Source organism: Enhydra lutris, unplaced genomic scaffold, assembly GCF_002288905.1.
Source record: "Enhydra lutris kenyoni isolate GAN:26980312 unplaced genomic scaffold, ASM228890v2 scaffoldscaffold37, whole genome shotgun sequence".
Lineage (NCBI taxonomy): Eukaryota > Metazoa > Chordata > Mammalia > Carnivora > Mustelidae > Enhydra > Enhydra lutris.
In genome coordinates this window covers 1,018,389-1,041,658 of record NW_019154121.1, presented here as the reverse complement: position 1 = coordinate 1,041,658, position 23,270 = coordinate 1,018,389, and the positions used below count along the sequence as shown (strand labels likewise).

General features: G+C 37.1%; 1 protein-coding gene across 1 annotated transcript in view; it reads left to right on the top strand.

Moving 5' to 3' along the window:
• Positions 1 to 9,446: 9,446 nt before the first annotated feature.
• The window catches only part of LOC111154437 (Rho GTPase activating protein 42), a 285,187-nt gene continuing 271,363 nt past the window's right edge, over positions 9,447 to 23,270 (top strand). The window contains exon 1 of the mRNA XM_022514037.1: positions 9,447 to 9,747. Within this exon, the coding sequence (XP_022369745.1) occupies positions 9,594 to 9,747 (154 nt within the window). The 5' untranslated portion in view covers positions 9,447 to 9,593. The remainder of the gene's footprint in view (positions 9,748 to 23,270) is intronic.

Sequence of the window (23,270 nt, the reverse complement as noted above, 5' to 3'; positions counted from 1 at the left end):
AATAGAATTTAAAACAAATTCTATAAAGAGAGACAAAGAAGGATGGTATAAAATAATAAAAGGGGCAATTCAACAAGAATATGTAACAACTGTAAATATTTATACACCCAACACTGAAGCACCTAAATAGATAAAATAGTTAATAACAAACATAAAGGAATTAATTGATAGTAGGGAACTTTATTATTGTAAGATTTCTTTCTCTCTCTCTTCTTCTTTTTTTTTTTTTTTTTTTTAGATAGACAGGGAGAGAGAACACACATGCAGGGGAGGGGCAGAGGGAGAGAGAGAATCTCAAGCAGACTCCATGCTGAGCACAACGCCTGAAGCAGGGGCTCATCTCATGACCCTGAGATCATGAACTGAGTCAAAATCAAGAGTCAGATGCTCAACCAAATGAGCCACTCAGTTGCCCCAATAATAGTAGGGAAACATAACACCCCAGTTACAATGATGGACAGATAACCAAACAGAAAATCATTCTTTTATAGCCATTGTTTTAAAGGAAACACTAGACCAGATGGATTTAACAGATATATTCGGAATATTCTATCCTAAAACACCAGAATACACATTATTTTTAAGTGTATATGGAACATTCTCCAGAATAGATCACATATTAGGCCACAAAACAAGTCTCAACAAATTTAAAAACATCAAAGCCATACCATGCATCTTTTCTGACCACAGTGCTATGAAACTAGAAATCAACCACAAGAAAACATTGGGAAAGAGCACAACTACATGGAGGTTAGATAACATGCTACTAAATAATGAACGGGCCAACCAAAAAATCAAAAAGTACATGGAAAGAAATGAAAACGAGAACACAATGGTCCAAAACCTTTGGGATGCAGAAACAGGGCTTCTAAGAGGAAAAGATATAGCATTACAGGCAACATCAGGAGAAAAAATAAAAACCTCAAACAACCTAACCTCACTCCTAAAGGAGCTGGAAAAATAACAACAAACAAAACTCAAAGCCAGCAGAAGGAAGGGAATAATAAAGATTAGAACAGAAATAAATGGAATATAAACTAACAACAACAAAAATAAAAACACAGTAGAACAGATCAAGGAAACCAAGAGCTTCTTCTTTGAAAAGAGCAACAATATTGATAAGCCTCGAACCAACCTCACCAAAAGAAATAGAGAAAGAATTCAAATAAACAAAACCACAAATGAAAGAAGAGAAATTACAATCAACACCACAGAAACACAAACAATTGTAAGATAATATTGTGAAAAACTATACCAAAAAATTAGACAACCTAAATAACTAAAAAACTAAATAAATTCCTAAAACATATAACATACCAAAACTGAAAGAAATAGAAAATTTGAACAGATTGATAATCAGCAAGGAGAGTGACTCAGTGATCAAAAACTCCCAACAAACAAAACTCCACAACCAGTTGGCTTCACAGGTGAATTCTGTCAAACATTTATTAAAGAAGAGTAAATACCTATTCTAAAACTATTCCAAAAAATAGAAGAAAAACTTCCAAATTCATTCCATGAGGCCAGCATTACCCTGACACCAAAACCAGATAAAGACACCACACACGAGAAAGAGAATTATAGGCCAATATCTCTGATGAACATAGATTTAAAAGTCCTCAGCAAAATACTAGCAAACAGGCTCAAACTTAACATTAAAAAAATTATTCACCATGATCAAGTGGGATTTATTCCCAGGATGCAAGTGTGGTTCAAAGTGATACATCACATCAATTAGAGAAAGGATAAAAAAAAAAAATCATTTCAATAGACACACAAAAAGCATTTGACAAAGTACAACATTCATTCATGATAAAAGCCCTCAACAGAATAGATTTAGAGGAAACATGCCTCAACATAATAAAGGCCACACATGAAAAACTCATAGTGCACATCATACTCAATGGGGAAAAACTGAGAGCTTTCCCCCTAAAGATAGGAACAAGCAAGGATGCCCACTCTCACCACTTTTATTCAACATGGTACTGGAAGTTCTAGCCACAGACAACAAAGAGAAATAAAAGGCACCCAAATCAGTAAGGAAGAAGTAAAACTTTCACTAATCATGGATGACATGACACTATATATTGAAAACCCAAAAGACTCTACCAAAAAACCACTGACCTGGGGTGCCTGGGTAGCTCAGTGGGTTAGGCCTCTGCCTTCGGCTCGGGTCGTGATCTTGGGGTCCTGGGATCGAGTCCCACATCAGGGTCTCTATTTGGCGGGGAGCCTGCTTCCTACTCTCTCTCTGCTTGCCTCTCTGCCTATTTGTGATCTCTCTCTGTCAAATAAATAAATAAATCTTAAAAAAAAAACAAAAAACACTGACCTAATAAATGAATTCAGTAAGATTATAGAATACAAAATCACTCTACAGAAATCCATTGCATTTCTATATACCAATAATGAAGCAGCAGAAAGAGAAATTAAGAAAGCAATCCCATTTACAATTATAGTTAAGCCTCTGACTCTTGATCTCAGGGTCCTGAGTTCAAGCCCCATGTTGGGTTCTATGCTGGGCGTGGGGCTTACCTAAAAAAAAAAAAAGTAAAGAAATAAAACTGCCTATGATCTGGTAATCTTACTACCGAGTATTCATAAAAAAAACAAAAAAAAAAAAAAAAAAAAACCAAAGAAACAAAAAAACACTAATTCAGAGGGATACATGCACTCCTAAATTTATAGCAGAATTATTTATAATAACCATTTATAATACAGAAGCAACCCAAGTGTCCATTGATAGGTGGGTGGATATGCATTCCTTTATCCATTTCTCTCTCTCTCCATAAATATATGGATATATATATGGATATGTGGATATATCCATATTATGGATATCTGGATATATCCATAACATATTATATATATATATATATATATATATATATGGATATATGTATATCCATTTGTAATGGAATATTATTCAACCATAAAAAAGAATGAAATCTTGCCTTTTCAAAGGACATTAATGGAGCTGAAGAATATAATGCTAAGCAAAATAAGTCATTCAGAAAAAGACAAATGCCATACGATTTCACTTATATATGGAATTTATGAAACAAAACCCATGAGCAAATGAAAACAAATAAGAGGGACAGAGACAAATCAAGAAACAGACTCTTAACCACAGAGAACAAACTGATAGTTACCAGAGGGGAGGTAGGTGGGAGGATGGGTGAAATAGGTGACAGGGATTAAGGAGTGCATTTGTTGTGGTGAACACTGGGTGACATATGGAATTGTTGAATCACTATAGTGTACACCTAAAACTAACATTATATTGTGTGTTAACTCTATTGGAATTAATTTTTTTTTTAAAGAAGATTAAATCAGTGTCTGGCATATTGCAAGTACTTAATAAATAATATCCATTATCACTATTATCCCTGATTTTATACCCTGGGAAGCCAGAAAGCCTGAAAGGTAAATCTCCCTGAATCATCTAAGAAACGGCCTTTATGTTACCATTTGATTAATGTCTCTAATATAACTCATGAGACTGAAAATTTAATTAGAACAGAAATGAGGCAAGTTTTTGCTTACACTTGTGATCTCAGCATCTACAACAGCACAGGTATATAATAGATACCTATTAATATTTGTCCAACACATTTGTTTCTTTTTTTTAAACAATTAATTTAGTTAGATATATCTGGATTAAAATTCCAAGTCCAGTACCTTCTAGCTGTGTAAACTTAGACAAGTAAATCACTTTGAGTCATAATTTTCCCACTTGTTGGAAATGGGGCTAATGGTATTTAACACTTACTTCACAGGGTTGTGGAGAAACTTAGATGAGGCAAACACCCTCTGCATCACACCCAACACAGGAGGTGCTCATTACATTTCAGTCTCATCTTTTTCTGTCTGCGCAATAATTTTGTCAGTGTTAGCAAACATCATGGTTTGCCACAAGAGGGCAATACTATATGAAAACAGAAACCTATGCCAAAAAACAAAAATCAAAAACCCCATACCCACAAAACAACAACAACAATCCCAAAACCAAAAACTTTCCAAAATTACATTAATTTATTCCTCTCTCTTTCTCTCTTTTCTACTCCATAAATGTAGCTTTTTGATAAGTGTTTCATGTTTAGAATTCTGTTCTTTTCCTCCATTGTGTTCTTTAGAAATCAAAGGACTTTAAAAATCATATTGTCATAAGGAGCAAATTCCAGCCTCTGCAGTTATTCTTGCTCCCTTGGTTGGTGGTCTTGACTTACTGTTTCCATGACCTTTTTATTAAGTTAACCTCTACACTGCTGAGTGTTAGTGCTGCACTTCTTTCCTCTAGACAGCATCTCTTAGTTATATTAAGTTTACCTCAAACTCAGCATGGAAAACTAAGCTTATCTACATTTATTATTTGTAAGCAAAAAGACAATGCTTCTGTGTTATATAAGCTCAAATCCTATTACAGTTATGTTATATTCCTGCCTCCCCCGTGCAGTTATACAATGTGTTTCTGAATAAATTTAATCTGCTTACTATCTCTTCCCCATTCTCATTTCTACCTACCTGGTCCAAATCCCCTCTTCTCAATTCTCAATTCTCAACCATCTTCCTTTGTTCTTCCAACCATTTCTCAGTCCATTTATCAAATAATAAGTGTTTGGAAACAATACACCTACAACAAGGTAGCTTATGTTCTGTGCTCTTCCTAAGAAAGACTCCCACTTCTTTCCCTGAGACTAAATGTTTGTTTTTCAACCCAGGCTACATTTAACATTTGGCTGTTTTATGACAAAAGTGGAAAGCAGAAAGGGAGCATTATATTTGAGAGGTACTCTGCAATTTATGAAAGCATTTTTTTAGCTGCAAAAGAGCAATGTTAGCAGGTCGCATAGGCTGCTGTCACTAATGATATGATATGTACACTTGCCTGTCAGATAATGCAAGGTTATATGCCAACCAATCTGACAAGACACACCAATGTTAGGAGTCAATGCTCCAATTGGTGTGTGCCAAAAAAACAAAAACAAAAACAAAACTTTTAATAAGGCAGAATAAACAATATCTGTTATGGTGCTATGGAAGTGTTTGATCTGAACTTTCTTCTCCTAGCAGAAGTCTTAGAAACTCTCGATTCAAAAATTTATTTAGTGTAAAATGGTTTTGAAAACCAATCTGATTACTCTGTCTTCTATGCTTCTCTTACTAATAATTGAATCATCTAAATGAAATATTCCAAACACAAAGGATAAATATTTCATGATTCCATTTATATGAGGTACCTAGAGTAGTCAAATTCATAGAAACAGAAAGTAGAATGGTAGTTGCCTGGGACTAGGGAAAACGGGGATGGCAAGTTGTTCTTTAATGGGTACAGCTTTTCAGTTTGGGAGCATGAAAAAGTTCTGGAGATGGATGGTGTTGGTGGTAGCACAACAATGGGAATGTACTTAAATGTCATTGAATTGTATCTTTAAAAGTGGTTAAAATAGTAAATTTTATGTTATATATATTTTGCATAATAAAAACATCTTAAAACAAAATTGAATTATGTGTTTTGTTCATTTGGTTTCCATATTGTTTTTCCAGATGTGATGTGAGGTTCGACTAGAATTGTACAAAACCTACTTTCAAGGAGCATGCTTTGGGAAAATGTAACACATAGGTAGAAATGCAGGCAGTGACAGTGTCCCTGTATTTTCACTGTAGGAAAGGTCAAAGAGGATGTTTAGTCTTTTATGTACATTTGCCTTTAGTTTAGTAACCTCTTGTGGTGCCTGGGTGGCTAAGTCAGTTAAGCATCTACCTTCAGCTCAGGTCGCGATCCCAGTGCCCTGGGATCAAGCCCCACGTTGGGCTCCCTGCTCAGTGTGGAGCCTGCCTCCTCCTGCTTGTGCTCTCTCTCCCTCAAACAAACAAACAAAAAATCTTTAAAAAGAAATTTTAGTAACCTCTTACCAGGCCTGAATTTGGCCTCAGAATATCTGAGTCTCAGAGGCCTAAGTCTATAAAACAAATTGAAAAATACAGTATTCCTCCTCTTATTCCTAAGGAATACATCCTTACATTCCTAAGGAATACAAGACCTCCAGGGAATGCCTGAAATTGTGATAATACCAAGCCTTATACATACTATGTTTTTTCCTAAACGTACATACCTATGATAAATTTTAATTTATAAGTTAAGTACAATAGGATATTAAAAGAAATAACTAATAATAAAATAGAAAAACTTTTATGCTATAATAAAAGTTATGTGAATGTGGTGTCTGTCTCCCCCAAAATTTCTTATTGTACTATACACACACTTCTTTTTCTTGTAATGATGTGAAATGATAAAATCCCTACCTGCTGAGATGAAGCGAGGTATATGATGTAGGCATTGTGACATAGCATTAGATAACCCTTGACCTTCAGATGATATGTCAGAAGGAGGATCATCTGCTTTTGTACTGCAGTTGATCATGGGTAACTGAAACCCTGGAAAGCTAAACTACAAATAAGAGGCGACTATTGTAATAATAACCCAACAGCAACACTTACTGAGTACATATCAAACACCAGGTTTCAGTGTCAAATAGGATTGAGGTCAAGGGGAAAGTTTTAAGCAGATTTACAAATATTATGTATCAGCTTACTACCTCCAACTCACTATTTTCTCTTTAAAAAAAAGCCCCACATATCCAATTTATTTCAGAATTAAGAAAACAAACAGAAACACACCTCTGTGCCAGTAACCATGCCAAAGAGTGTGTTAGCCAATAATATTTATGGAACTCATCATGCAGCTAGCTGACAGGCCCACATATTATGAAGTGGAAACTTTAATAAAAAGAGGGTACATACATTTCAATCCAATAGAATTTTCAATGAAAAAAAAAACTTGCAGGTATAGACACTCTTTTATTTAGAAAGTCTATTCCCTTAGAAAGGATCTGGTTCAATTATAATGGTGGGGAAAATAATACATAAAAACAACAGTTCAAAACTGACAGTAAATTCACCTCAAAGCCAAACCATTTCTTTGTTTGGTTAATGTGGCATAAGACAAAGCCTGACTAGCAGGTATAATTAAAATATGAATCACAGGGATAAGTCATGAGTAACCCTGAGAGCACCTATAGGAAAATAAGTCTATTATAACATACTAGACTTTAGAGACTAAAGGATAAAGGGTAGGAGGAAAAATCCTAATTCCATGTAAATGTAATTATGGGCCTGATTGGAAACACTGATAATGGCACTGGTGCATTATTGGCCCAACATCTCTGTAGCCTCTGTAACATAGCATATTTCACTTCATGTATTATAGGTACTCATTCTTGATGTTTTTTTTTATTCTGAAATTTGCTTGAGGTCAGGTACTAGGCTTTGCTTTATTTCTTCATATAAATTATTTCTCTACTCAGATCCTAATAATGTAGACAGTAGGCATAAAACATGCAATTACACACCTGCATAGTTAATGATAACCCATATCTTAGAGTCTAGAATAATTTTGTCCTGACATAAGAATTTTAAAAAAATGAAAATTGACAACCAATATATTAAATGCTACTTATCAAATTTACATTTTTAAAGAATTAATCACAAGATTTTTATTTAATGAAAAACAGAAAAGATTGTTATATTTTATCCTATTTCATATCTCAGCAGTTGGCATTGGATTTAGTTGCTAGGAACAGCAATGTGGCAAAAGTTGAAAGGAAACTATTTGTTTGGCCTGACTTGTTTTTTTGCTTTCAGGCTGTGTGATGAATAGATATGAAATCACCTCAGTTGAAAAACAGCCCCACTGCTGCTTGGGTCACTCCCTTGACTGAAAAATAGCATTATTGCCCCCCATCCCATTTCACCTACCCAAATGAAGACTATTTAACTGACAGACATAGGTTAGACCCTGGAGTTAAAATGACTCTAAGAATGATTAGGGATTCTGCAGTATTTAGAGGTATAATGATACAAACATGAATGGAAGGTTTTTAAGTCCAATTTCCTTGGCTCAGAAGAATTTAAATTAAAGCCATCAAATATATTTTTAACATCATCTTATCTTAGTTCAAGGTTTATGTGCTATTTTTAATGTTCATGTGTACGCTTTTAAAAAAAAATTTTGAAACTAAAGATCTTGACAGACTCTGAAACTTAATTCAGAAAAATGTAAAGCACATTAATGGAATTTTTCCCATGATCTGTAGAAGAGTTTTTTTTTAACAGATGGTTCAAATGGACAAAGCAATGAAAACACAGAAATTAAAAGCAGATCCTTAAGAAAAATAACTGAGTTCTCAGAAATACTATAGATGATGGCAGGACTAGATGTAAGGCAGCACTCTCTTTTACTGTCAAGGTTTGGAGAGAACAGAAATTTTTTAGGTGACTGCCTTTCAGAGAAGGAGTAACTGACTCTTGGTAGGAATTAACTTTTCATTGGGAACTCCAGCCAATTTCAACAATTTGAAAATCCTCATGCTTGTAGGATAAGTCTATCCAGGTGCCAATAAAATATACAGTATTATGCTCTAGGTATCCTTCTAGAAGTAGGAACACCTAAGTCCTAGGTGCGTAGTTAGGGGGGTGGGGATTTCTTAAAATCTTCCCATTTCACAGCTACTTGGAAAAACAACAACATCCCAAGGCCTGTGAAAGCTTTTCATTTTCAGTATAGAAACTCTGACATTCTTGGATCAAGGAATTGAGCGGTGGGAAAGAGGCAGGTAAACTTTTCAACCCGGAATTTATATGCATTCAGTGGAGACGTGAAATAAAAGATCTAAACTAACGCAGGAAAGTAGCATCTTCCAACCAAGCTTCAAGATGATTTCTCAAACTTTAAGGAAAATAACGTTGGTTTCTCTCCGAGACAATTTTTAGGGAGTAGGTGGTGAGGAGGGCGGATAGGCGAGGCACGTTGGGAGTTGAGATCTTTTGGGGGCGTGGAAGACCCCAAAATGTCGCCGAGGGCTAGTCAGATCCAGGTGCTAGGAAAGACACAGAGTCGACGCCCCAGGCGAAGGCAGGATCGCTACTGCGCCGCAGCCTCGCGCAGCCCTGAAGCTTAGTGCGGGCGGGTGGGTGGCGGTGGGAGGGTAACTGGGAGAAGGGGCGGGGTGGCGTAGGGTGGGAGTGCGACGGCAGGAGGAGGGTCTCCCAGCCCAGGCCCAGTTTTCAAGCTTTCTGAGCCTGCGTCCGCCTAGGGGGAGGGCTTCCCCTGCCCGGCCACAGTGGCTCAAAGCACCTAGGACTGTCAAGAGAGTCGGAGAGTGGAGGTGCCGGAAGTGTCTGCGTGCGGTGAGAGAACTTTCCTGCTCCCGCGGCGGCCCGGAGCGTCCACCGCCTCTCGCAGCGACGATGCGCCCTGATGACAACGACCTGAGCGGACTCGCGCCTCGGCCTACCGCCAGAGTCTGCACACTCCTTGCCGCAGAAGAGGACTGAGCCCAGAGGCGTCCGCCCGCCGGGGAGCCCTGTGCTGGCAACGCGGCGCTCGGGGCCCATTTCCTTTGCCCCGTCCTCTGGCGTCTCGGCTGGTTCCCTGCGATCGCGCGTAGTCAGCGCCGGCGCAGTCGCCGGCTGTTCCCGCCCTCATCGCCGCCCCGGCCGCGTCCCCGGTGGCCGCTGGTAGCGTCTGTGCCATGGGGCTGCCTACTCTGGAGTTCAGCGATTCCTACTTGGACAGCCCGGATTTCAGGGAGCGCCTGCAGTGTCACGAGATTGAACTGGAGCGAACCAACAAGTTCATCAAAGAGCTCATTAAGGACGGCTCTCTGCTCATTGGGGCGCTGAGGAGTAAGTGGAGCTGGCAGGGGCGGGTGGAGAGGGCGCAGGGATGCGGCGACTTCTCGCGGGGTGCGGATCTGAGGGGTGGGTGGATGGAGGACTCGGGGCTTCTTTTGTTTGAATGGGTTTGGGACAAAAGCTGAAGAGCTCCCCTGCTGGTGGCCACCAAGTTTGTGCTTAGGTGTTTTTTACTTACATACTTTAATGTCTACAGAAAAGGGGAAGTTATCCACTGGACCCAGGAGTAGATCCTGAGGAAAGTTGTTCAAAGTCATCTTTTTTTTTTTTAAATAAAGCTCCTGAAAAATGTTGGAGACTATTGGTCATTTTTTGTTGGTTGGTTGGTTTGTAATTTTATTGTGCCTAGTTTGAACACTTAAAAAAAAAAGGTCCTTAAGGAGGGATTCAAGAATTTGGCTTAAGGATAAAATGAAGCTAGTTTGTTTAGTGATACTCAAAGAAAATAATTAATTTCTTATATGTAGCAGTGGCTCTTCACTGGGCACAATACATCATTGAATTGGCTTTTTAAAAAATGTACATTTGCAATTTTGCCATTTAGTAGGGTTTTGGAGATGATAGCGGATAGTATGGCACCAGGGGATGTAATCTCTTTACAAGCTTTTTGGTGCATCTTAATTTTTGGTTTGTATTATAAGTCTAATGTTGGTCGAGTCACAGGGGATGAGGGTTCAGTGGTTAAAGGCCAATCAGAATTTCTGATGATTAAGTAAAAGACTATCCTTAGGGATTTTTCCCACTTCCTTTCCCGAACCGATTTTTTTTTACTCCCTCCTGCCTGAATCTGCTGGATCTTCACTTTCAAGTACTAAGACCTAGGAGAGTCTTAGTAAATAAAAGAAACTCGAGTTTCTCTTTAAGAAAATGGAGTGATCTGCCTTCGGCTAGGCGGGTCCTAATCCCAGAGTCCTGGGATCCAGTCTCCCATGGGGCTCCTTGCTCATTTGGGAGCTTGCTTCTCCCTCTGCTCCTACCCCACCCGGATCGTTCTCTGTCTCTGACAAATAAATAAATAAAATCTTAAAAAAAAAAAAAAGAAGGGAAATGGAGTGATTTAACTGATAAGGTTTAACTTGATACCTTTCCCAGATGTATTTCCATCTTATTGGAGGCTTTCTGAAGGTTTTAGCTACTGAAAGGAAGCCCTGGACTCTCTGGCCTCTAATGATGGCTGGGTGAGTGAGGTATTTTCATTGCAGGGAGAGCCTTGGAGCATCTAGAAATCCCCAGGGCAAATGTAATAGAACCATCGTGGAGTGTATCAGTTGGAAGGTCAGTAATAACATAATGGGGATGTGTGTGCCTGAAACTGAGACATGAGCATCTGATCTGTATTTTGAAGCATGTATTAGTAATGGTAAGGATGAAGCTTATCAGAATGTCTTAGAATTAGTGTGCTCCCCAATTTTTTTTTAACCATCCCCAATGCTAAAATATTTACTTATTACTTGTGCTACTTAACTAGGATAAAGTATGTTTTATGCCTGTATTCACATTAATTTCTGAATTTGAGGGTGGTACTGATAACAGTATTTACTGATTTGTGAAAAAATAATTTATCTGCAGTTCTTTTCACTCTGTGCATACACAGATGTGAACTCTCTTTCCTTCTGGTTTGCAATTTCTGGCTGAGGTCTCAGGACTGGCCTCCTTGCATTTTAGCCTCTTCCAAAAGAGTTTCCCCGTCTCAGAATGCTAAATGCCAAGCTGCCTCTTGTGGAGCTGCCAGCCCGTCCACAAGTGACATTTTCTTCTCACTCTGCTGGGGAGGTAATTTTAGTGTTTCAAAAGTTGGAAACATTTTCATAGCTGTGATAAAAGCCCTGCAGTGCATATTATTATACTAGTGAGATTATGTACTTTATTATGATTTTTGAATCTAGTCTTGCAAAAATCAGATGATTCCCATCCAGATAAGTTTGTTCTTGCATATATAAAGTGAAGAAACCTTTAAAGTGTAAGTTCCTTGAACATACGGAACCTGTCTCATTAATTTGGTCTTACGCACTTAAATATACAACATGCTGTCTTTCTAGGATTCTTAGGTTTGTGATGAGAGTTCATGATTTTAATGTTTGATTATTATTTATCTCACTATGGAAGGAAAATGGTTTGTTCCTTATTCAAAGAATTCCTAGCATCCGTTGCCAAATAAATTTTGCAACAGAGGAACTCTTGAAGTCACATGATGGCAATGCTTTTTTCCCACCAAGCCACCTTCTATCCCTTGGGGAGGATACACTGAGGTTAGGCTGCAAGCGGTTAAGTGTGGGTCCTCGAAAGTTGCTTAGTTAGGATAAGAGTGTGCCTAGAGGACTTTGAAGCTGCTTTTATTTTTATCCCAGATCCACCAAGAAGCCCTCCTTTCCCCAGTTCTGTCCCGTGTTCCTTTCTGCCAGGGGAAGACTTCACCTTTCTAACTTTATACCTTTCCATTCTTCTGTACCTACTGTTTCAGTAAGTGTATCCATTATCCAGTTCAGTTTTATTTTTTGCACTTTGTTGTTATTTTCATTAATAATTAATGGTTTCTTAATGTAGCCTTCCAGAAAGGACAATCATCATGCATCTTGTATTATTTCCATCCTAGTTCATAGCTTTTCTGGTGAGAATTTTGGCATGCACTCTTGGCTAATACATGCATGACTATTTCAATAGGAGTCACAGATGCTCTTTGATTTTTACTTCAGGTTGTTAGTATTATGAGAATAAAAGGGAAACCACACTGATGGCAGGCTGGGCATGTTAGGAAAATCTGGTAGATACCACTCAATGTCAATTATAGGAAGTTTTGTCAGTTACAGACTACTAATAGACAAATCAATAAGAAAGAATCATCAGTTAAAGCCCCAACAGGGAAAGATGTACATTGCATTTCCTACAAGAAATCAACTACCCCTGCAACTCATCTAATGAGAAACTGTTATCACTCTGAAGTCTTGCTTTTCTCCAGTGGACTTTTATTCAGAACAACCCCTCAAGTTCTTCTTCCTTCTCCACAAAATAACATTGCTCCTTGTTTTTTGGTCTTAGCTATGGTTTTGCTGTAACTTGCTTGTCCAGGATTGCAATTCCCTTTTATTCCCAAATAAACCCATTTTGCCAATAAAATTTCTGGCAATCTTATTTTTAAGGATATTGGTTTCTTTAGTAGAAGGGTCCTTATCAAGGAAAACCTTGAGTAAAAGATATCAATTTTAAATAATATAAGATACTTAACATTTTTTTAATAAAGATTTTTATTTATTTGACAGAGATCACAAGTAGGCAGAGAGGCAGGCAGAGAGAAAAGAGGAAGCAGGCTCCCCGCTGTGCAGAGGGCCCAGTTTGGGGCTGGATCCCAGGACCCTGAGATCATGACCTGAGCCGAAGGCAGAGGCTTAACCCACTGAGCCACCCAGGTGCCCTGATACTTAACATTTTTAAAATGAATTATTGCACATCCAATCTGAGAAAAATAGATGACAGCTCATTAAGTGGATGGACATAGACCTGAATTTAAATTCTGGTGCTTACAAATGATGTGTGATAATTGGCAAATAACTTACCCTCTGGGTCCTACTTTTCCTATAAAATGAGGGAAGATTTATAAATATAAATTTATAAATTTATAAATTTATAATATAAATATATAAAAATTTATAAATAAATATTTATAAATATTTTATAAATATTTATAAATAAATATTTATAAATATTTTATAAATATTGTAAATATAAATATTTATAAATATTATAAATAAATATTTATAAATAAATATAAAAATTTATAATATAAATTTAAAATATAAATTTATAAATTTATAATCCACTAGGATTATTTGTTTATTTTGTTACATGCTGTATAGACATTTGGTGAGCAATATTTGAGAATATTTGATACTGGAGAATCAGATTTTAGATCATGCTGTGACTCATAGTCCTCCCCCTTTTTCATCAGGTGTTCTATGAACTTTGTTACTTTAACTGGTATCTTAAAATTTGAGTTGTGGAATCATATGCTGTTTTTGCTTATTGGTTTTCTTTTATAAAGAAACCCCTCAAAATGGCTTTCTCATATAATTCTTCCTTTACTTTCTCTTTTCTTTTTTCTTTATACTTTTGAATATTTAAATATAACTTTGTCCTTGCAAAAATAGACTTCTCTGGGTCCCTGGGTGGCTCAGTCAGTTCACCATCTGCATTCGACCCAGGACTTGATCCTGGGCTCCTGGGATCAAAGCCCAGGTGTCTGGCTCCCTGCTCGGTGGGGAGTCTGCATATCCCTATCCCTCCACCCCTACACTTCCTCGTGCTCTCTCCCTCTCTAAAAACTAAAATCTTTAAAAAAAAAAAAAAAAAAAAAGAATAGATTTCCCCTCCTCCCAAAAACAGAAAAGAGAGAAAAGGAGTAGACAGAAATAGGATTGTAGTCATTTAATTGAATTATTGGGTGGGAAGAGCATATCCACATTTTTTTCTTCTACCCTGCTCTTTGGCATCTTGGTTCCTGCCATTTAGGATAATGTTTCTCAAACCTGTGTGTCTAGGCTTCTTCTAGAGGGAAAAAAAAGTTGGTGGTCTCTAATATCGATTCAATTATTTATTATTATTATTATTATGGTAATTAAATATATATAAGCATGAAACTAATTCTTGTGTGTAGTCATACAATCTTTTTTTTTTTTTTAATTTATTTATTTGACAGAGATCACAAGCAGGCAGAGAGGCAGGCAGAGAGAGGAGGGGAGGCAGGCAGAGAGAGGAGGGGAAGCAGGCTCCCTGCTGAGCAGAGAGTCCGATGTGGGGCTTGATCCCAGGACCCTGGGATCATGACCTGAGCGGAAGGCAGAGGCTTTAACCCACTGAGCCACCCAGGCGCCCCTGTAGTCATACAATCTTAAAAGCAAATCAGTTTATGAATTAAATACAAATAATACTGTGAAACCAATAAAAAAACTTGTCAACTACATTCAGTTAATCTAATGGATGACGATGATGTTACTGAAAGAAAAATTCCTATCATATAAAGACTGTTGATAATATCTTGTGTATTGATTATTCATTTTCTCTTTGCTATTCCCAGTTGGAACTATAGTTCTTCAAAACTGCTTGCCCAGATGATGGCCTCTCTATCACAAACTATGTATTTATTGGTCTTATTGCCTCTGTTCCTGAGGCAGTAGTAGTTCCTGGCAGTAGTGTTCCATGACACAAATAAGAAGGGTGCCTATTTGAGTAATAGAGGTTGGTTGTTCCTAGGTTTAGATGTAGAATATACAGTTAATTAAGAATTTAGGACAGGGGCACGTGGGTGGTTCAGTGGGTTAAAGCCTCTCCCTTTGGCTCAGGTCATGATCTCAGGGTCCTGGGATTGAACCCCCATTGGGCTCTCTGCTCAGCAGGAAGCCTGCTTCCTCCTCTCTCTCTGCCTGCCTCTCTGCCTACTTGTGATCTGTCAAATAAGTAAATGAAATCTTAAAAAAAAAAAAAAAAAAAGAATTTAGGACATTAGCAAGAGGGAAGCATATAATTACTTGTGCCTACTGCCTTCAGTGTTCCCAGATATTAGTTTGAAGTACTATGGTACACTTGTGATCTGGGGATTATAGTAAAGCAAAACCCGAGATGCAAAGGCTACATTGAGATATTGTAAAAAGGGTGAAGGATCCCTGCCTTCCATTTGCTGTGTTTCTCAAACTTGCCTTAGCCTGGTTTCACTTGTTTTTTAACTTTAAGCCGTTCTCTATTTTGTGTGTATGTTCTGGACCCACTCTATTACTGGAGTTTTTGGTTGCACAGGGAAGGAGTTAAATAAAAGGAAAAAGCGGATTTTAAGAAGTTTGAGACTTTCTGTAGTTATTGTGCTATTTATTTGGTCATCCTTCAGCTTTTTAGGGAAAATTGCTATTGTTTTAGGCCATTTTTTGTATTTAAATTTGCACCTAGGTTTTATTTCGTTTAAATGGAACCCATTGCAGAGTCTTGTTTACCCTGCAAGAGCTCCTTCATGGCTGCTTATCCCACTAAGGCTGTTCTGCATGTGCAGCTGGGCAGTCTAATCAAAGGTATGGATATGTAATTACTTCAACCACTCATTTGGTTCTTAAGTTGTTGGAATTAGAGTTAAATGAGCAGAAGTAGCTGTATCTTTCAAATGAACTGTAATTAATTTTAGGAACTGGTAGATTAGGAATGTAGTGCTTTAAGGTTCTGCTTCAGAGATGTTGCAAGTAAAAGCAGTTACACTTGTGTTAATTGAAATGACAGCCTTGGCACTTATCGAAGTAGAAGTAATTTGGGCTGGCTGAGTACTTCCATTTACTTCTGATTCTCAACGTGAGCTCAATGGGTACCCTTTTACACTGTCTTTATTTTCGTTGGATTTTCTTTTTCAGCAGTTAGTAATTGAGGGGCTGTTCTGTTAGAGGCCAGGGAACGAGTTAGTGGGAGAATGGGTTAACAAGAACCACCTTTTACACTGCTATCTTTGACAGTTATGATCAAGGTACTCTGAGAGTGAAGAAAACTCAGATAACTGCTGAAGTTTTAAGTCACTGAAAAGCTGCTTTAACAAACTTCCTTTGAATTACTCACTTAGTGTACAATGTTCATTGTGTTGATATGTAAGCATGACTCAAATCATAAAAAAAAATACAGCTAACATTCAGTATTACTTGGTGTGAGTGCAGTTTTATTTAAGTAATGTATACTTAGAGAATGGCAAATCTTTTATTTAGATTTATAAAGAGAAATATTAGTTTAAAAATTTCATATCTTAAGCCACATTTGGTAAATATGCAACAATGGAATGTTTAATATGGACAGATAAGGAAGGGTGAAGGAAAGGGGATTTATTTTGTCTTGAATCTTTTTCATGAAAACTCTTTCTTGCCAGAACTGTGATTGCCGCCTCTTCTGGCCCTAGACATCCCTGCTGTCTAGAGTGTAATTTCCACTCATTTCAGCCTTCTAGGTGGGTGCCAGCCCCTCTGTAATGCCACCTGCCACCCACCAGTTTCAGCTGGCAGCTCTGCCAGCCTTCCTTTTTCCTCCACCATGCTAAACCTCTGCCCAGCATCTAACAATCCTTATAGTGTATTCCCAGTGGATCTGGCCTCATCAACCAAGGACTTGCTACCTGCTTCTTGCTGAGTTAGTTTCATCCTGAAAATTAAAACCATTTGCCAAGCACCTGGCTGATTAGTGTGTGGACTCCGTGCTTCATCTTTTGCAACTGCGTTCATCTGAGTTGTAATGACTGGGTTTTGTAGAAGTGTAGAAATTCACATAATATTTGCTAATCTTAATGGCTCTTGAAAGCAAAGGAAAAGGGGCCAGATGATAACAGGACAGTCATTACAAATGAAATTATATTAACAGTTTTGTCTCTGACTAGGTGAACTTAAACTTTGGCCTGGATATTTTTGGTAATATGGATCCTTCTCTATAAGATTACTTCTAACTGGGATGGTTGTTTAATCAGAATAAGTCATAGTTCATATCCGCAGTCTTCTGATTTTATTACCAAGAATCCAATTATAACACTGAAGAAAGTGTTCTGGCAACTTCCATCACTCTTTGAGGACTGTGACTTGCTTCAGGAAAAGTGAATTGTGTACATCACTCTGTGAGGACTGTGACTTGCTTCAGGAAAAGTGAATTGTGGAATATTAAGGTAACTTATAGTAGCTAATAATCTGCCAGTTTTTTCAGTCTTTTCCCTTTCTTTCAAAGGTATGCATAGAAGAATAAAAGAAGAAAAACAAGTACTAAGTTTCCTACAATTTTTAATTTGAGAGTAATTCTTTTAATTGCAATTTTTCATGGAACCTGGTGGGAAAAGGCTAAAATAAGATGAATGAAATCTTTGTACATTATTTTATATTAATTGTAAGAGCCTTTTTCAGTTCCAGTTTTTAGATTCTGTGTGATAGAAGTCTCCATTCCTAATGACATTTTAAAAATGCCCAAACATGACTTTTTTTTTTTTTTTTTTTGTATGTTGTTGGTTTACCTGATTTGGGTGAGTATTAGGAATGATGGATAATGCTTTGTTTTGTGAAGGATAAAGAATCATCCTGTATTGGTTCTCAATGTCAGATGGTATGGAAAAAAAATGGAAAAAATGCTGCATGTAAATAACCTTGCTGCATTAATAGTATCCTTCCTGCACCTTGGCTTTACTCTGGGAAAAACTGGGTAGACACCCTATGCCCCCTTTCATTTGGAAGTCAGTCATATTTCTTGGTAGTGGAATTTCTATATTTCCTTATGCAAATCTAAAAAGCATACTGCCTGACACTTTATGAAAGGGATGCCAAATAGTATTCCCTCTGTGTAAACATATATTGGAGCTTATCCAGATGAAAGACCCAGCTTCAGTTTTCTCTTTAGTACACAGTAAAAGTGGTGATTTAATTTAGAAAACTAGTATGTTTTTATGTGTGGAGGAGAGTGATAAGCTGCTAATAGAAATGAGTATTCAGTATGTGTCTTATCCCTTTCCAAATGGAAGGTTTAGTAAATTGATTTTACTTTGCTTTGTGAGAATTTTTTCTTCTTCATTTATTTAATTTCTTTATTCCTCACAATGTCTGAATGGAAGATGTGGCCCCAAAATGGGGATAGTGGGGGGGGGGGTTGTGAGAGAGGTAAACAAGGAGAAATAAATTAAAATTAAAATTGAGAAAAGAATTTAAATATTATGGTTTTGGAACTTTTGTCAGGCTTTGTGTATCTTATATGAAAAAGTTACTGTGTGACACTAGAGAATCAAAAGAATAAGAGAGTAGCCTGCCAACTGTTGTAAAAGCTGGATGTGGAAAATTTGAGGGAGATGGTTCCCATTAAAAACTGCCAACATAAGAGATAATAGAGGGTGGCTTTTTTAGGGGTGCGCTCTTTGGGGAAGAGGTGGGAAAACTACGCATTCGTGAAAAAATGATGTCAACATAGGAAGTAATAGGAAGGACTTTTAAAGACATGTGTTGACTGCTTGGCAATCCTGGTTTTCTGTAGGTGACCCTTTCTAACCTTAATTATTACTCCTCTGGATCCCAGCTCCACCATTACACCTTTTTTCTTAGGATGTGATGTTGCTAAATTCTTCTTTCTTTTTCAATTTATTTCCTCCGTCCTTCTCTTAAATGTTGATGGTACACAAAGATTCCTTAGCCCTTTGACTGTTTGCTTTCCTTGTGTGATAACATGTCCTCCTGGGCTCCAGACCTAACCTCATTTTCCTGAGCTCTAGATCTCATTATTTCCAGCATATTACCATCTAGATGTGCTTCAGGCACCTCAGACTCTGTGTCAGAACCAAGTTCTTCCTCGTTCTCCACCTTGTTCTCATTTCTCTAATTACAGCCTCTTCCACCTGCTCATCTCAAAAAGGAACATCTGAATCCTTCCCAACTCTTCCTGTTTCCTTCCCTAGTTTTTAAACTCCAGTTTTTCACTCTACCCAGGTTAGAAAATTTGGTTAGTCCTGTAATTCTGTGCTCTCAGATATCCTAAATTAGATTTTTTTCAGGCAGTGTTTATGAAATAACATTTCTTTCTTAGCTTAAAACAACAAACATTTATTCTCTCATAGTCTGGAGGCCAGAGGTCCAAAATGAAGGTGTCAGTAGGACCATGCTCTCTGAAGGCGCTAGGAGAGGATTTTTCCTTGCCTCCTCTTCTGGCTCTGGCTTCTGGTGTAGCCAACACAAGATGTTCATTGGCATTTAATGTGTCACTCCAGTTCAGGGCTCTGCAGTCATGTGGTGTACACTCTGTGTGTCTCTATTACATTTTACTTATTCTTTCAAATGTAAACTTCTAGGTGCCAAGAATATCTGTATTCTTTTCAGATCTGACCACATTGTAGATGCTCAGTGATTTTTCAACATCAGTAAATCTACTAGGCTTCACTGTAACTGCTCAGACCTGGGCATACAGATTTTTCAGACTGAGTAGTCCAGGGGGCAGCAGACAATAACAGGTGTTAGAACTTTATTCTAGTCCTGGTGCTGCTACTAACTAATGGCATTGGTACAAGCCACTTGTCTCAGAATCTATTTTTTTAAGGAATAATGTTTGCTGTATATTTCTTATAGGATTTTCTTTGAGGGGGGCCGAGGGGCACAGGAAAAGGGAGAGGAACTTAAGCAGGCTCTACACCTAGTGTGGAGCCCAGCATGGGGCTTGACATCATAAGTCTGCGATCATGACCTGAGCTGAAATTAAGAGTCAGACCCTTAACCAACTAAGCCACCCAGGTGTCCCAATTTCTTGTAAGATTTTTGTGTAGGCCATGGAAAGAAGGCATAATATAAAAATGTAACATTATTTTCATTTCTTTAGGTGGGATCATTGTGATCCTAATAATTTCAGTTTTTTTCCAAGACTACATTTAACATGTTCTTGTCAACATTATTATATTCTGTAGGAATAAGATTTTAAAAGTGGAAATGCTTTAATTGAATATTAAAGGATGGGCTTGTTTATCTCCCCAATTCAGTCTATTGGGAGGGAAATGATTGTAAGATGTGGCATGGTTTTGTTTTAGCGTCTTTCTTTTCTTTTTAAAAATTTTTTATTTATTTATTTTTAAAGATCTAATTTATTTATTTGACAGAGAGAGAGAGAGAGAGCACGCTTAACCAATTGAGCCACCCAGGTGCCCCTAGCTTTTTTCTTTTAAACAAATATTTACTTTGATCTGGGAACCAAGAAAGCATTAGGTTGGCATTTAGGGATTATGAATGGGCAGTATAGATGTTGAGACTTTATGGGCATCTCTGCTGGTGCTTTATTTCTGGTGGCTCAGTTCAGTGGTCTATAAAAGTTATTTAAATGACAGCCATAACTTGTACTTCTCTAAATGAAATAGAAAGCTGGGCAATTTCACAAAATAAAACAGGCACATGAGAGATCTTTTTTTCTTCAAATTGGTTTCAGTATGGAAGGCAGATAGTGGCTTAGAAAAACATTTTCTTAGGTGTTTCTTATACTGCACAGATGTTTTGTAAATATAATTACACTTGAGGTGAGATCATCCTAGAGGTTACTGGTGAGAAAAGAAAATGATGAGATTGGTAGGGCATTGCTGGAGGGTTTTGAGGTCAAGGAATTACGGTAAAAAAAAAATTCATTAAGTATTGAAGAGGAAGCTTCTGTTGGCTGAGTAAGAAAATTGAGTTGAGCCTGTTGGCTAGTTGATTAAGGAAAGGTGGTATTATTGAATTGGTTTGAGAATCACCAGGAGAGGATATTTGGATGGCACCACAAGGATGAAACAGATCATTTAAAACAACAACAACAAAAGATGTTTCTTAAGGGATCTCTGAGTTTAAAGGGAATTCTGCCCTGAAGTTGGGGGAGATAGGGAGCAATGAATAGGAAGTCTAGAGTTTGGGGACAGCTTGCAAAGTGTAGCAGAGCTGGAAAAAGCCAGCCATCAGGGATTAAAGAAAGAAAATACAGATTCTTAATAATCCTGAATAAGGAATAGCAGCAAGTGAGTGAGAATGACAGCCTCTGTGTTTGCTAGGTTTAAACTCTGTTGGGTGCATGTCCTTTTCTTCCCATTATGGATGTTCTACGGATATTCACAGCTGGCTGAGTATGATGTTTTTTGACATCCACTGATGAGAGGGGATGAAAGAAGATGAAACAAGGATGCAGAACCAGGGTGTCAGTTGCAAGATATTCTTCCTGCTTTAAGTCCTAAGATTATGTTTTAGATTTCCTTATTTTCTTTTCTGAGACTGTGCTCTGTACTTCTGTCACAACATATGTTAACTGAAGATAATCCCAATTTATGCAAATAATCTGAACATTAAATCTGGCTAAAAGAAACAGGGGTTTTTCTTGAGTTTACTTTAGCTTTACTATTCACACATGTGCAGTGCTAATAATGCTTAATCTTTAATATTGGAATATTTTAATATAAAGTAGGTTCTTTGAAGATTTAACACTAACAGCAGTCAATCTGGTATAGTAGAAAGAGCCTAGGCTTGCTTTATTTATTTATGTATTTATTTATTTATTTTTTAGATTTCTTAATCTTAACTTTATTTATTTATTTAGATTTAATTTTATTTTTTCAGTGTTCCAAGATTCATTGTTTATGCACCACATCCAGTGCTCCATGCAATACATGCCCTCCTTAATACCTACCACCAGGCTCACACATCCCCACCATCCGCTCCTTTCTAAAACCCTCAGTTTGTTTCTCAGAGTCCACAGTTTTTCATGCTTCGTCTCCCCTTCTGATGAGCCTAGGCTTTAGAATCGAACAATGCTTTTCAGTCCTAGCTCAGACACTTATTAGCTATGTGGCTATGAGCAAGTTACTTGGCTTCCTTTGTGGTTTTCCTTGTCTGTAATATGGGAGTAATATTTACTTCATATGCATATTTTCAGGGTTAAATAAGATAACATACAAAGTGTTGAGCACAGAGTATTAAATACTAATTTTCTCATCTATCTCATTCATCGCTAATGTTGAGACTAGGTAGTGAAATTAGACCATTGTTACAAACAACCACCACGACCATATTTTATTTAAGAAAGAATCTGCAGTAGCTTTCCTAAGCAAAATCTTTACATTACCTGGACAAATGCACCATATATATATGCATAGAACACTATATTTAATGTTGTTATAAGATCTCTAGACCTTGTGTCATTGCCTGTTATCGTGAATATGGCTCTCAGGGAGAGTAAGCCATTGCTCCTTTGGAATAGCTTAGCTATCTTCTTAAGGATGTTTTCATATCTGAGATATTATGATCTTGTAAAAAAAAATGACATTCGTCACTTTTTATTTTGGTTTTTTGATTATTTGCCTGTTTTTCTCCCTAGAATGTTAGCTTCGTAAGAGTTGCCACCAAATCTTTGGGATTCTGGATCTGGACACATTATACGTTTTTCATCACTCCATTAACTTTTAGGAAGTTGTGTCAAACCAATGTTTGGAATTGTATAAATTCAAAAGTTGTTACTACCCACTTAATGTTGGAACCAATTCTGAAGCTTTATATATGAAGACAAATATCTTAGTGAAAAGCCTTTAGCATGTTATATAGATTTTACCAGAATGAGATTGATTAGAACATATTTATTCAAGAATTGATATTCAGCAGTGACAATATTTAGTACCTCAAATACAAGAGACATTGCTAAGAAAGTGAAATTGTACAAAGGACTTATGTTGTGTCTGTTTGTAACAAAGTATTGTATATACTATTTTTGAGGTGCCATTTCAGAGTGTTGATTTTAATTGTGTAGGAATACCTTCTTAAAAAATACCATTCATTATTGAGTTACATATTTATTATGTATCATTATTCATTATTGAGGTATAGTTGATTGCCATAAAGTTCATCCTTTTAAAAGTGTATAATTCAGTGTTTTTTCATGTGCTTATTGAATTGTGTGACCATCATCACTTAATATCATCATTTAATAATTATATTAAAACATTTGTTTTCTGCTTTATTGAGGTATAATTGACAAATAAAATTGTGAGATACTTAAAA